The 12,200-nt window shown below is 42.9% G+C and overlaps 1 protein-coding gene across 20 annotated transcripts in view; it reads left to right on the top strand.

Annotated features, from left to right (window-relative positions):
- MACF1 (microtubule actin crosslinking factor 1) overlaps positions 1 to 12,200 on the top strand; it is a 338,009-nt gene that overhangs the window by 207,282 nt on the left and 118,527 nt on the right. For 18 of the 20 annotated variants that reach the window (XM_044945229.2, XM_044945221.2, XM_044945228.2 and 15 more), the window contains 4 exons: positions 3,481 to 8,847; positions 9,566 to 9,715; positions 11,062 to 11,277; positions 11,365 to 11,514. The exons of the other annotated variants lie outside the window; for them this stretch is intronic. In XM_044945229.2, coding sequence (XP_044801164.2) covers positions 3,481 to 8,847; positions 9,566 to 9,715; positions 11,062 to 11,277; positions 11,365 to 11,514 — 5,883 coding nt within the window. The remainder of the gene's footprint in view (positions 1 to 3,480; positions 8,848 to 9,565; positions 9,716 to 11,061; positions 11,278 to 11,364; positions 11,515 to 12,200) is intronic. 20 annotated transcript variants of the gene reach the window in all.

The raw sequence follows: 12,200 nt of genomic DNA, 5'->3' as shown, positions 1-12,200 counted from the left end.
CAGAAGGCAACATGGTTACTCTGTGGCATTGTCACTCAAAAGACAGCAGGGAGTTCTGAATATTGGGAAGTAAAGTCTGTGGACCTCTTCCCCACCGCCCCCCCCCCATGCTTTTTTTCCTGTCTACTAAATAAATGAGAAATGTCAATTTCCAAAACAAACTGGTGGATTAGCTGCACTGACTGAGACGCTGGTTCCCCTTATCCATAGTCACCCCATCATGTGACATCTTTACCAGTTACCACCATGTTCATTGCCTGGACCACATGGAAGTTGTTACATTCCTGCTGGTTGTCCTGAGTTCTTCCTGGATACTTGTGTGTATATGTAAACTTACCATATTATATACATGTGTCTCTGGGACATATATGTGTGTTTGCCTGCTTATTTCCTATGTTGTGAAGCAATGGCCAAATTCTGTGAGGCAATTTAAGCTCCTGTGGCAATCAGATTTGGTCTAGATAATGCTCAAAATGATATTTAGACAAAATATGCTTTGACTCTGATCCTGAAATTTGTATAGCAGGAGCTGGAGTTGTAAAGGCCACAGTGTAGAACCGGCTGTGATTTATTTGAGAGCAGATTTCCAAAACGAACGTGCTGGTTCAGCACTCTGTTTGTGAGGTAACCCACTTGTAATGGCTTATTGCTTCACCATATATGGGAGTACATGAAGAGTTTTAACAAAATTGCTTGCTGAGAACATCCAGTTCTCATTTTGAAAGGTTAAAAGAGGGGAGAAAGAAAGAAAGAGAGTCAAGCTGCTGAGCACCACTACATTGAGCATGATGTGTCCCCTGTTACCGTTCGTGTGTTTCATGTGAAGTATTGTTCTGATTAACTGACATCCTTGCTTAGAAGTTTAACTAACCCTTTGGAGTTTAAGCACAAATGCACAAAGGGAAAAGAGGACGACCTGTTTGGGGTTCTTTTTTGCAAAAAACAAACAGTCGCATGCTGGACGCTAACACCAAGCTTACACTGTGTGTGCGATACGGCTGAGCTGCTCCGTAAGGCTTTATCTCTTATCTGCCCAAGGCACACCCTGCAACTCTGGTAAGTAGAGCCGTTTATGTTTTCTTTCCTCTTCTCCCTCTATTGTCTTCTGCTTGTGTAGGTCAGAATGCTCGTGTTTGGTGGGGCCGAAATGAATTTCTCTGGATCATATCCCAGCTCAGTGATTCTTGCCTGTCCTCTAATTATGAGGGTGTTAGAAGGAACAGTCTTTTCTCTTTGTCTAGACTCTAATACAAGCATGTCTGAGAGTCCATGAACTCACAGAAGAAATTAGATATCTTTCAAAGAATCTCTTTCTTTGTCATATTGTCTGCTTCTGAACAGCCTTTATATGAATTTTGTAAATGGAATTTTTCATATATTTCAGAGTCGCATACCACAGGGGGATTTTCCCTTCAGTCCCTACAGACAAGATAGCCAGTAGATTCACATAACATACGTTTGCCTTATGCAAGTTAAACTCTACATCCTGGGTCAAAAAACAAAGGGAGGATGAAGAGTAACACATAATATTTTAAACAGTGTGAAGAATTCTCAGTTATAGCATTATTTGAACAAACATAGTACGATGAAGATGCAGCCCAGACCTGGGTCCTCATTTGCTATCTATTCTCCATCTCTGATGCTGCTGCTGCTAAGTCACTTCAGTCGTGTCTGACTCTGTGCGACCCCATAGACGGCAGCCCACCAGGCTCCCCCGTCCCTGGGATTCTCCAGGCAAGAACACTGGAGTGGGTTGCCATTTCCTTCTCCAATGCATGAAAGTGAAAAGTGAAAGTGAAGTCGCTCAGTCGTGTCCAACTCTTAGCGACCCCATGGACTGCAGCCTACCAGGCTCCTCTGTCCATGGGATTTTCCAGGCAAGAGTACTGGAGTGGGGTGCCATTGCCTTCTCCATCTCTGATAGTATGCAGCTAATCCAGCTCAAAATTCTCAGGGCATATTCTTAAAATCTGGGCAAAGTAGGTTAATGATTTTAAGGATTTCCTTATTATTTATCAGTTTATTTATCAAATGTTTCTTAAACTGCTGGTATTAGTCCTAGACATCCAATGGGCAAAGCACCTGCTTTTATGGAGCTTGCTTCTCACTGAGACAGAAATGAAGTGCATTATATGGGAGGCAAGGAGGTGACTGACAGTTGCTTCAGTAAAATCTTCCATGGATAAGAGTTAAATAAGGACAAATAAGTAATACTGATCAAAGAGGGACAGATAGAAGCATGTATGGAAGATGAAGATGCTGAACACTAATAAGAGGAAGTAGAAAGTTGGAGAGTGATAAAAGCAATGTGTTCTGAGTGGTAAAATACTTGAATGACTTAACTTCTGAATAACATTCTGCCTTGAAAGGCTTCAAAATAGGAATTATTCAGAAACTGTTTTGAGGCTTTTTTATAAGGATAGTGTTGACAGTGTGTAAGGCTGGCCTTATTCTGTGTCCTCAGTACTGAACTCCTTTGTGAGATGGAACTCTACTGTGCTTCCTCTTACTGCTCCCCTGGATCTGACTGGCGAGAAAGTGGAGTAGCTTGAAATTTAGAGTCAGTCCTTGGTTTGATTCTGGAACTCACTTGTTTTGTGACCTTGGACAAGTTACCTAATCTCTGTGTACCTCATTTTCTTATCTGCAGACTAAAAATTAATTGCCTTCATAGGATTGTTGTGAGGATTAAATGTCACTGCTTAATAAATATATTAAGTGCCCAGTAAGTAGCAGCCATCACTGTGGTGACTGTATCGCCTGCTGTAGCCTGGACCAGAGGGAAATTCATCAGTGGTTTCACAGTCAAGGGACCCTAGTCTGCTCTTTCCTTGACTTGCTGCTTCCAATTCCTAGAGCTAATTTAACTCAGAGCTGTTGCCATGGCAAATGCTAGCATTGGCCACCAAAAATGTGACCACCCTAGTTGCTGAACACCTGCCTGAGTAACATACACAGGGCCATCTGCTGAGCTGCACAGCTGTTGTGTGGCTCTCGGGCTGCTTATATCTGTCTTATGACCCCATGGACCGATCCCGCTGAACTCCCCAGCAGGGAAGTGCTACTTCAAGAGTCTTCTGCATGGATTGCAACCCTGAGAAGTTGTTATGTGAGGTCGAATTCTCACTTTGGGGCAACTGGTATGTCTGTAAGAGCCTTTTTGGTGATTTAGTCTTAGAAATAGCTGTCTCCTCACTTTCATTGCTTGCTACTTTGTAGAGCTTGTCACTCAGATATGCTTAATGCTACCATCCCTTGGGTACTCTGTAGACTTCTGTCTATGTTAAACATTCTATAGATTAGAAAAAATCTTTTTTAGTATTAACACTGCCAGGCTTTAGGATGTTTCCTACAGGTTGGGGTTCATCTCAGGCTGGGTTTTTCTTGTGGTCGGAATTTGATATACTGTAGTTCTTTGAATGACTCCTTTCAACAATTGTGCTTCTCTGATTCAGTGTTCTTGTTCATTTTTTCTTGTAGGGCTGCAGAGCAGTGGCTGGGGTGATTGACCTAGGCACAGTGGAGATATTTCCCATCTTCAGAGCAATGCAAAAGGGCCTCATTGACCAAGACACAGGCCTGGTGCTCCTGGAATCCCAGGTTATCCTGTCTGGCCTCATTACCCCTGAGACCTGTGAAAAGCTGTCTTTGGAGGAGGGCCTAGCCAGAAACCTCATTAATCCTCAGATGTACCAGCAGCTCCAAGAGCTACAGGATGCCCTGTCCTTAATCAGCAGGCTCACTGAAAACAAAGGCCCTCTTTCTGTGGCAGAAGCAATTGAAAAGAAAATAATCAGTGAGAAAGTTGGACTGAAAATCTTAGAAGCTCACCTGGCAACTGGAGGTTTCAGTCTCCCCAATGATGAGAACTATATTAACCTAGAGGAGGCTTTTCACCAAGGCCTCATTTCTGCATGGCTTCACTCAGGGTTAGAGTCCCACCTGAGATCATCCAAGAACTTGATAGACCCAAACACAGCTGAGAAAATAGATTTATTGGATCTGATGCAGAGATGTATTGTCCACCAGGAATCAGGATTGAAATTGCTGCCTGTCAAGCAGTTGGCAGGGGGAATGGTGAGCTTGAAATCAGGCCGGAAGGTTAGCATTTTCCGTGCCGTTCAGGAAGGGCTGATAGATAGACAGGTTACCGTCCGGCTGCTGGAAGCTCAGCTTTTTGCTGGAGGCATAGTAGATCCAAGAACAGGACACAGACTTACAGTGGGAGAGGCTGTGAGACATAACTTGATTGACCAAGATATGGCCTGTGCTCTCCTCATAAGGCAGCTTCAGACAGGAGGGATCATAGATACTGTCACTGGGCATAGGCTGACAGTGGATGAAGCAGTGAGCCATGATCTGGTATCTGCTAAGATTGCCCTTGTGATTCTGGAGTCCCTTTGGTCATTCATGGGTTTGCTATGGCCTGAGTCTGGAGAGATTCTCCCAATCACAGATGCCCTGGAACAAGGTATTGTGTCTACAGAACTAGCTCATAAAATCCTTAGTGACCGACAGCATATTAAAGCCGTATTTCTACCAGCAACCACAGAGATTTGGTCCTGGGAAAAAGCGATTGAAAATGGTATGTTAGACAAAAGTCTTGCTAATAACTTGAAATCAGTTTGCATCCCCGATGTGATGCCCCACATGCAATTAGCAGACTCTTTAGAACGAGGCAAGTTCAACACAAATCCTGGAACGGCAGGTGTGCTGTGTAGCACAGGTCAAACCGAGGGTGCCACAAGCCATAACGAGAAGCTGCTGTTTCAACTGATGACTCACAGCTATATTAACGTGAGGGATGGGCAGAGGCTGCTCCTGTTGGACAATGAGCTGATAGAGGCACTAACAGCAAGAGGTGATCAAACAGGTCCTCCAGAAGTGTTTGGAAGTGGGCATCAGAGGCTAGAAGCTGCTGAGAAATTACAAGAAGCAGTGAATGTGAAAATGACGGAAACTTTCTGTGATGAGCTGAGTGTGAGGTCACATGAATTCCAGTTTTCTTCTCAAAGCAAAGAAGATGCCGATCAGGCGAATTGCACTGAAGCAAAACGCAAGAAGATCGTTGTAGAAACAGAAGGCTCTTCTATAGAGAACCCCCAAATGGACCTGTTTGTAGGGCAACAAAAAGTGGGAAACCCAGATGTTGATACTTTGAAGGTCATAGATAAAGTCAAATCAGAGTTTAAAAGACAGTTGTTTGGTACCAAAAAGGAAGAACAAATAGAAGTGTCTACCAGAGAAAATGTCAATAGAGAGTTTCTCCTTACAGGACCTCCTGAGAAAGCAGAAGATGTGACTGTGGTGGAGGACAAAAACCTACTTTCTGTTGAGTCACTAAAAGAAGAATGGCAGATTCTCAGAAAGACTTCCTTGATGTGTCAGAAAGAGCAAGCAAACACACGTGAAACTGAGTATACTCCAGGTGAAACTGAAAGACCTCTCGTAAAACCCCAAAGCAAAAAGTCACAATTTCAGGTCGAGAAAACTCTAGCTTTAGAATCAGAACTCAGGTCTGAAAAGGATAAGACTGTTCATTCTCTGGACAAGAAGAAAGCATTAAGTGAGTCACCTTTGGGTAGGGATGACCATCAACAAAGTCCAGAAAGTCACAGCATGGCAGGTGGTAGCAGGATGATGACAGACAAGGAAGCTGATGGCAGTGAAACTTCCCTGCCACGCATTGCTGCTTCAGAATTGCTTGAAGAGGCTACCTTGAATACATTAGCCGCACAATTAGTAGAGGGCGGTATCCTTCATGAACAGACAGGCCAAAAGCTCTTACTAAGTGAAGCAATAGCCCGAGGCCTTGTGCCCAGTCACACTGCTGTGAAACTTATGGGAAAGATGAACATGTTTCGGGGATTCTTTGACTCTCAGACCTGCGAGTCTTTGACAACTGAAGAAGTCATTGATGAAGGTCTGATGGATGAGAAGTTGTTGCATAATGTCCTCATGGCAGACAAAGCTATAAGTGGTGTCTTAGACCCTCATACCCACACGCTGCGCTCTGTGAAGGAAGCAGTTGCCATTGGACTTCTTGACACACAAACAGCCACCAGAATTTTAGAGGGACAGGTGGTGACTGGTGGGATCATTGACCTGAAACGAGGCAAAAAGGTTTCAGTTACTTTAGCCTCAAATCTTGGCTTGGTGGACAGTGCTGACCAGCCAGAGCTTATAAATCTGGAGAAAGCTTCCAAAGGCAGAGATGCTGAAAACACAGTTAGGGGGAGATTAATTAGCTTACAAATGGAAACAACTGGAATTATGGACCCTGACAACAAAGCCCCTTTAACAGTCATGCAGTCCATTGACAGAGGACTTTTGGAGAGAGATGAGGCCATTCAGTTGTTGACAAAGCAGGTGGTAGATGGAGGTATCATTCACCATATATCTGGAATGAGACTTTCTGTTGATAATGCCTTTAAGCATGGCATCATTGATGAAGACTTAGCCAAGGAACTCAGAAAAGTTGAGACCTTGAGCCTCCATCAGTTCTCTCATCCTGAAACAAAGGAAACTATTTCCCTCTCTGAAGCCATGAAATTAGATCTTGTAACGCCAGACTTGAAGAGAGAAATCCAAGAAATTCAGGCCTTCACTGGAAGCTTTGTAGATCTCATTTCTGGCCAGCAGTTGACCCTGGCAGAAGCTGAAAAGGAAGGACGATTAACTAATAAAGCAACACTGTCATCAGAAATGATGAATGGGATTATAGATCCTGAGAGTTACAGAATTGTTCCCTATTCAGAATTAGTAAAAAAGTGTAAAATTGATATTGAATCTGGGCAGAGATACCTAGAAGTAATTCCCTTTTCAGACATTAAAGATGGAGTGAGTGACAAAGTACTTACGTTGTCTCAAGCAATTAAGCTTGGAAAAGTAGACTTTGCAGCTACACTGAAGGTTCTGGAAGCCCAGGCAAATGCTGGGGGAATCATAGACCCTGCCACAGGAAAAAGATTGACACTGTCATCAGCTCTGGAACAGAAATTAGTAGATGAAAACATGGTCAGAATTATTGCATCTCGTCAGGTGTTGGATGGAGGAATTATTGACATATTCAGTAATCAGAGAGTGACTTTAAAGGAAGCTATTGAGAAAAGACTTATCAGTCCTGAACTGGCAACTATAATCCAAGAAGATACATTTAAGTTCAGTGATCACCAGGCTCACATTGAAAAGCAAGATGGAATAGAAGTATGTGAAATAAAGAAGCAGTTTCTAAGAAAGGAAATGTTAATTGCTCATAGTCAGCCTGCTGAAATGAGTTGTGGTAAAGGAGAAAGTGAGAAATTATTTCAAATTGAAAACCAGTCTGCACAAAAAAACATTAAAGTGAGAGTTTCTAATGGGGAGGCAAAAAAGAGCAGGGAAATTTCATTAAAGGGATTGGAATGCGATGACCAAAATAAGAGATCTTCTCCAGATGCTAAGGAATCTTTGAGTGTCATAATTCCTAGTGATGGTAAAGGTAAATCACTGGGCCAAGATTCAGAGACATATCTTCAATCAGAAATTTGTGAATTTAACCCCAAAGAGGTGGCTTATACAACCATGGAAAAAAATACAAACGAAGAGCAAGAAATAATAGTACAAACAGAAATTATTTCTCATATGAAACATCCTGTATCAGGGCTAGATTCTAAAGAAGTAAGGGAAAACCAAGGAGGAATTATTTCAGAAGTGCAAGAGTCAAATCATGAAGCTTTAGACAAATTACTAATTCAGCAGGTTATACAGAAACCAATGAAAACCACAGAGAAGGGTAAGGGAGGGAAGAAGATTGTAGAAGAAGGCATCAAGACCCGCAGACCAGCAGCTCTGTCAGAAGAAAAGCTGAATCAGGAAACTATTAGTGATGACCATGACTCCAGTATAGGGAATCAATGTACGGAGGTAACTGCACGTGAAAAGGGGAAAGAGACTGACAAGGGTCTGGGCTTTTCTGTTGTTGGTGAAACTGAAGACTCTTCTTCCCAAATGACACCCAGAGGAATTTCTATAAGAAATCAAGATGCTTTAACCTTCTTCAACTCTAATCAAGTCAGTGAATCTCAAGAAATTATTGTTGGGATCCAGAGTGAACTACTCTCCTCTTTGATCCCAAGGCCTGAAGGATTGCACTACCAGGAACCAGTTGGAGGAGTCCAAGTTGCAGACACAGCCCCAAGTTTCACAACAGACAAGTCTTTCCAAGGAACCACCGGACAGGAGACCAACTATCATCAAGATTCTTGTGTTACTTCTAAGGTTAGGCAAACCAAAGATATGCCTTTCTTATCTAATGAATATAAAGAAAAATCATACCAAAAAGTACCTTTTGACTCAACAAGCACTGTTAAATTGGAAGAAATTAGAGTAGGCTCCAAAGAAGTCAGTAATCTGGAATTCTCAGACAGAAAGGACCTTCATCCTCAGGACAACAAAAGTGATCGTGAACATGGCAGAATTCTTGAGTCTAAAATAGTGACAACTCAGGAAATACCTGGAGAGGAATCCCTACGAATGTCAAACCTTATAGTTACAGGTGCAGAAGTAGGGTCCTTTGAAGGCATAGTGACTCAGAGAGTTCCCAGAGTCTCTGTGTCCCTTCTCCCAGAGAAATCGTCCAGAGAGGTGTCTCAAAAAGAGAATACAGGACAGCAGGAGGCCACCATTAGTCCTATTCCAGACACCAGTGAAGAGGAGAGGCTGCCCCCAGTATCATACCCCACAATGAAGATAGACGAGAAGACACCACAGGAGAAGCTCAGAGCGAGCCCTGGCAGTGAACAGACCCCCTTGATGACTGTACCAGGGGGAGCGGGTGTGAACCCGGAGCCCTTCAGAGCTACTAAAGTAAGTTACCCAGTGGTGTATTTGTGTGTGTGTATGTACTTGTTATGGCTAATTTCATGCTAAAACTCTTGACTGGATACTGAGCTTTCATGAGGAGCCTGGAAGGCTGCAGTCCATGGGGTCACTGGGAGTCAGACATGACTGAGCGACTTCACTTTCCCTTTTCACTTTCATGCATTGGAGAAGGAAATGGCAACCCACTCCAGTGTTCTTGCCTGGAGAATCCCAGGGACGGGGGAGCCTGGTAGGCTGCCGTCTATGGGGTCGCACAGAGTCGGACACGACTGAAGTGACTTAGCAGCATACATCTACTTCAGGACAAGTAGAGGATTCTCTAAGATATAACTTAGTTTATTGTCATCTGTTTGTAACATAGTTGTTGGAAAATTAGGTAGTAGCCCAGAATGTCTTTCTGAAATTTGCAAGGGTATCATTAAAGCTAAGTTAAAATACTGAGGCTATGGTACCTGAAGTCAGAGAGGTTTTTGCTAAAATGATGCTTATAGATTGATAATCTTGAGCTTGTGCTCCCTGAGGAAATTAATGAATTGCTTTTTTGTCTATTGATTTGCTACAGTTTAGATAAAATAACACAATTTATTTCATTCCATGCAATGTATAGTAAAAATTTCTATTCTGTTCTATGACCCTGTCTGCTTTAAAGGCAGACTTAAAGGAGAATGTCAGATTTGAGTGAGTTTTCTTTTTGGCTCCACAGAATGTATTTACCCGGCAGCTCTGCCTAGAACATGATGAAAAGTTGGTATCCTATCTGTCTCTTTTACGGGACATTGAAATGAGGACCAAGCAGATTCAACCTCTAGAGCTCAGCCTGGCAGAGCTACAGGATCTGCTGTGTCAGGCCAAGGTAGGTTCCCAGAGACTTCCTCCAGGCCCATAAGTTTGGGAAAAGTAGAGAAGACACCACAAGAGAAGCTTCTGAAGCAGGAAGAACATGTTCAAAAGCACTGCTATTTAATGCACAAAAAATAGATTGGAAAAACTATAATTAGAGATCTATGAAGAAAAGCATGGGGTACTAGTCTCACAGAAACCAAAGCATAAGAGACTCAAGGGAGTATTAGAGACAGTGGGCAGTATTAGATACTGGTCAGCAGTATTAGATACAGTAGGGGGACCGAGTACAGTAAAGACTAAAAGTGGGATTCAGTGCCTGCGAGTCACCGGGCACCTTGATAAGAACAGTTACACTCGAGTGGTGGGATATAAACCAGGTTGCAATGACAATAAACAGGATGTTGGAAGGTGGAGACAATTAATGTAGGTCATGCTTTCCAGAAGCTTGGTAGTGCAGGCAAAGAAAGAGAGGTAGGACACTAGCTAGAGGAGATGCATGGGAAGAGGGATGTTTTGAGTGGATTTTTAGGCTGAGGAGAAAGAACCAATAGAAAAGGAGAACGTGAAGTTAGGGAAGAGAATAAGTGATGACTGATGGAATGAGGTCCCCGAGACATGGAAAGACGTAGACATAGACAGCCTTGAGTGGGAGAAGGAGTGACTCCTTCACTGCAGCTGGAGGCTGAGAGTTGTCACAGGGTTGGAGTCATGAGGAGTGCAGAGATTGTAGAGGTTTACCAGTTCTCTCAGTGTCCAGAGGGTGGCCTTGGGCAGGATGGCTGAAGGGGAGGTGAGGATGATGCCCAAAGAACTACCAGGCTCTTCTACAGCTTGTTTCTGGCCTCTCTGCTGAGGAGCAGAATATTGAGGAATAGCTGGGTGGAAAAGCTGGCTTGGGGTGTTTTTATGTTCTTTGGTTCTACTCGCTTGAACTTCGGAGTGGAAGAGTTGTCCTTTGGTTGACTTATATATTGCATCACATTATTTAAAGCATAATGACGGTAGTGGAGAGGTAGCAAGTTGTAGGGCAAGAAGCATTGCCCTGAGTCAGAAAACCTGATTGCAAGTCTGGGCTCTATTGCTTATCAGCTGGGTGACCTCAGGGAAAAACAAATTCACAGTTTTAAGCACTGAGGCATCTGTCCTATAAATTCAGGATTATGATGTCTGCTCTGCCTCCTCAAGAATGATTGATTGTGAGAACAACAGAAAAACTAATGAAGATCTATAAAAACATTTTATAAGCCCTAAAGCCTGTGTAAACATGAGGTGACAGAATAATGTGTTTACAGCTGATTCTAAGACAGCAAGATTTCTAGTCTCGATTTTGGAGGTAACTCCAGTTTATGCCCTCAGGTGTTAGACAAAGAGCTAAAGGATTTGTCCACGGTGGTGAGCCAGGAATTGGAGTGTGTGGATCAGATTATCATCAGCCAGCCTCAGGAAGTCCCAGCTCAACTGCTGAAGGCGCTAGAAAAAGATGCCAAGAATCTTCAAAAGTCCCTCAGCTCTGTGAGTGACACCTGGGGTTCCAGACTGCTCCACCTCCAGAGTGCCTTGGAAGTACAGAAGGTAGCTTCTTGTTTTTATTTACAAAGGCTCACAGAGTCTGGGCAGGCTTGGAGAGTTTTATCATCTAACTTGCCATTTATTTCTTAGACTAGAGTATTAAATCAGTATGAACAGCTAGAAGGCAGACTTCAAGATCTGAGAGCCTGGGTTGGCGATACCCATGTTATTCTGAACAGCAAGGAATATGACAGTGAAACAGATGCTGGCAGCCTGAATCACTGCCTCCAACGGTGTGAGGTGAGCGCACCACCAGCTCTCAAGCATGTTTTATTTGCCCTTTTGTGTTGTATTAATTTTATGTCTCTGCTAGGCAGTATCTGCACTTGCCTTTCTTAGAAAGTGTGACTTTCCATTTGAGAAATAAAAGGTCTTTGCAAATTTTTCCTGTAAAGGGCCAGATAGTAAATATTTTAGGTCTTGCAGGTGACCTATTTCTGTGGCAGTTGTTCATCTCTGCTGTAGAAACATGAAAGCAGCCATACACAGCATATAAACAAATGGTTGTAGACATGTTGCAGTAAAATTTTATTTACAAATCCAGATGACAGGCAGGTCTGGCTTGGGGAGTGTAGATGACCAACCCCTCATCTTGAGAGGTGGTTTTCTTCTTGTTAAACTCCAAGTTAATTGATTCTTTTTTGTAAGTCAGTGAGAGAAAAAGTTAAAAATTCTGAGATGTATTTGAGCTGAGGATTCTCCTGCCCCCAACACTGTTGTTTCTTTTGAATTACATTTAAGATAATATCAGATAATGCTCACATTGGTTTATCCACCCTCTGCTATAGCTATTCCTTTCAAATTCTTTCTGAAGTCAGAGCAGAACTAGAGATGTTCCCTCCTATTCCAGCCTCTTCCTTTTCCCCGATCTTAGGAGGTACAGACCTAAATGTTGTCTGTGGTCAGGTTTCCCTTGTATGCATCCT

This window comes from Bubalus bubalis, chromosome 6, assembly GCF_019923935.1.
Source record: "Bubalus bubalis isolate 160015118507 breed Murrah chromosome 6, NDDB_SH_1, whole genome shotgun sequence".
Taxonomy (NCBI): Eukaryota; Metazoa; Chordata; class Mammalia; order Artiodactyla; family Bovidae; genus Bubalus; species Bubalus bubalis.
The sequence above is the reverse complement of the archived record's forward strand: the minus strand, read 5'-3'. Positions and strand labels throughout refer to the sequence as shown.